The sequence below is a fragment of the Echinops telfairi genome, unplaced genomic scaffold (genome assembly GCF_000313985.2).
Source record: "Echinops telfairi isolate 266 unplaced genomic scaffold, ASM31398v2 ScPeMD7_9;HRSCAF=40, whole genome shotgun sequence".
NCBI classification, from domain to species: Eukaryota; Metazoa; Chordata; class Mammalia; order Afrosoricida; family Tenrecidae; genus Echinops; species Echinops telfairi.
Genome location: NW_022103906.1, coordinates 85026332 through 85028407, shown reverse-complemented (window position 1 = coordinate 85028407; position 2076 = coordinate 85026332). Strand labels below are relative to the sequence as shown.

At 60.0% G+C, this 2076-nt stretch overlaps 1 protein-coding gene across 1 annotated transcript in view; it reads right to left on the bottom strand.

The window, feature by feature from the left end:
* HS1BP3 (HCLS1 binding protein 3) overlaps nucleotides 1-2076 on the bottom strand; it is a 49896-nt gene that overhangs the window by 10988 nt on the left and 36832 nt on the right. The window contains exons 5-6 of the mRNA XM_013004073.2: nucleotides 1832-1992; nucleotides 366-504 (exon numbers count right to left, since the gene is read on the bottom strand). Of these exons, the coding sequence (XP_012859527.1) occupies nucleotides 366-504; nucleotides 1832-1992 (300 nt within the window). The remainder of the gene's footprint in view (nucleotides 1-365; nucleotides 505-1831; nucleotides 1993-2076) is intronic.

The window sequence follows — 2076 nt, the reverse complement described above, 5'->3', positions numbered from 1 at the left end:
GCCCCGTGAGTCACGTGTTACTGGGAGTCCCTGCTATTCGTTCCCAATCCAGCTGACAGCAGTCACACCTGCTCGTGCAATTGCATAATTCAATTCCTCTCATATTGAATTCAAGTAGGAGCGTGGACAAACAACTCCTGTGAAAGGCAGGCCAGCATGCATTCTCTTGTTCTGGAAGGTGCTGAGCTGCTCTGGGTAGCTGATCCTCCCCTGGCTCCCCTCGTTGCCTCTTCTACCCCAAGTTCCTGCATCTCTTCCCTCTGAAGCTGGGCTGGAGAACCACCCCAGAACCAGGACAGGGGATCCTCTGCAGGGGTCCCTGGGCTCAGCCAGGCACCGGCGAAGCCCTGCTCGGGCAGGCTTACCTGAAGAGCTCCTTGGAGGCAGCATCCCTGGGGTCCAGCCTGGATGTGGACCGTCCATTATCATGGGGAGCTGGCAGCAACAAGGGGTCACCCAAGGGTACGGCCCCGCCAAGGTCAGGATCATCAAACAGCTTCAGGGCTGCAGAGGAGGCAGCAGCCAAGGGTCAGAGCAGGCCTGGCCAGGCTTCAGCTGTCAGGGTGCAGGGTGGGGATAGCCTGGCACAACCAGGAGAGAACAGGCCAGGGGCATAGCAGCATGCGCAAGAACCAGAAGGGGGGTGGTGGGGGATGGGAGGCCCACCCAGGGTCACCTCTCAGGCTCAGTCCTCCCTATACTGTGGCTTCACTCCCAGGGTCAGGCATTCTGTCTCCACCCCTCCCCCACAACTGCTTTCAAGTCAAACAGCTGTTTGTTTCCTCCTTCGCAGGAGGAAACAGGCTCCAAATCCCACTGGTGTCTCTTAACTCACATCCCACCGCCACTCGCCAGCCATCAAGTGTGCCAGCCCCGGGGGCCACTCTGCAGGGACAGTGATGAGCAGCCCTGCTCTGACTGCAGCCCTGCCATCTCCTCCCAGGCACCTGAGCTCTGCCCCCACTGGAGCCGCTCGGAGCTGCCCTCAATGGAAGCTGACCACTGTCCTCCTTTCCTGCAGCTTATTCCCCAAGAGGATCCTGCCTGAGAGCGAACCCCTGCCAGCCCCATCCTGTGAAGTCTTCCATCCCTCGGGTGGCTCTGCTCGCGTGCCGCCAAGCTGACACCAGCTGGGACCGCCCGTGTGCCCGTCTCCTCTAAGGACAGAGTGGGTGCGTGGGCTTTGGTGCTCCCTGAGGTTTGCTCAACTAACGAGTGACATCGACATCCCACGGAGGAGTGACGTGGCCCGAGACGTGGAGAAGCAGGCCCAGGGAACCCCCAGAATTCCAAGGCTGCTTGGCGCCTCCCTGTCCACTTCTGCACAGAATCTGCCCGGAGTGTCTGTGCAGACGACACTCGTTGTTCACGGTGCTACAGTTCCACAGTGGTCCCAGTGTGCTGGGGGCTACGTCTATAGCCACGTCCGCCACGCGTGGGCTGGAGGCCGCTGACGATAGCAGGGCGGAGGTGCTGTCCCACTAAGCACAATCTGCATCTCTCAAAGCAACACGGGAAACCCTCCTCACCTTCCAGAGAGGGCCAGCAGGCACGGCGCTGCTGGTAGTGGTGGTCACGGGGTTGATTCCAGCCCATGGCAACCCCGTGTGCAAGGAGAACTGCTCAGACCTAGCATGGTCCAGTGCGTGGGGAGACCAGGTGTGCGGTGAGACTCCTCCAGCAGAAAATCTCCCAAGACTGAGCCTGGGCTCTCTCTACAGGAGACTGAGGAGACACCCACCCAGCCCAGTACGCGTGGGCTGGGCCGGGTCCTATGCACAGGGTGGGGTGGACACAGAACTGACCCCAGGAGCAAAAGGGCTGTACTCACGGTCTCGGAGGGACACTCCCTTTGTGGGATTCTGTGGGGAGAGCATCTTGCTGGGGCCAAAGAGCCCCTCATCTGGGTCCACTTCCTCATCAAAGATGGTGAGTCGGGGTGCAGGCTTGGGCTTGGGGGCCACTTCAAAGTGTTTCTTGGGCTTCTTGGAGCTGAGAACCAGACAAAACACACAGCTTAGACTTTTCACAAGAGCTCAACCAACCCAGTGTGAGTGGCCTGGTCAGACCAGCACA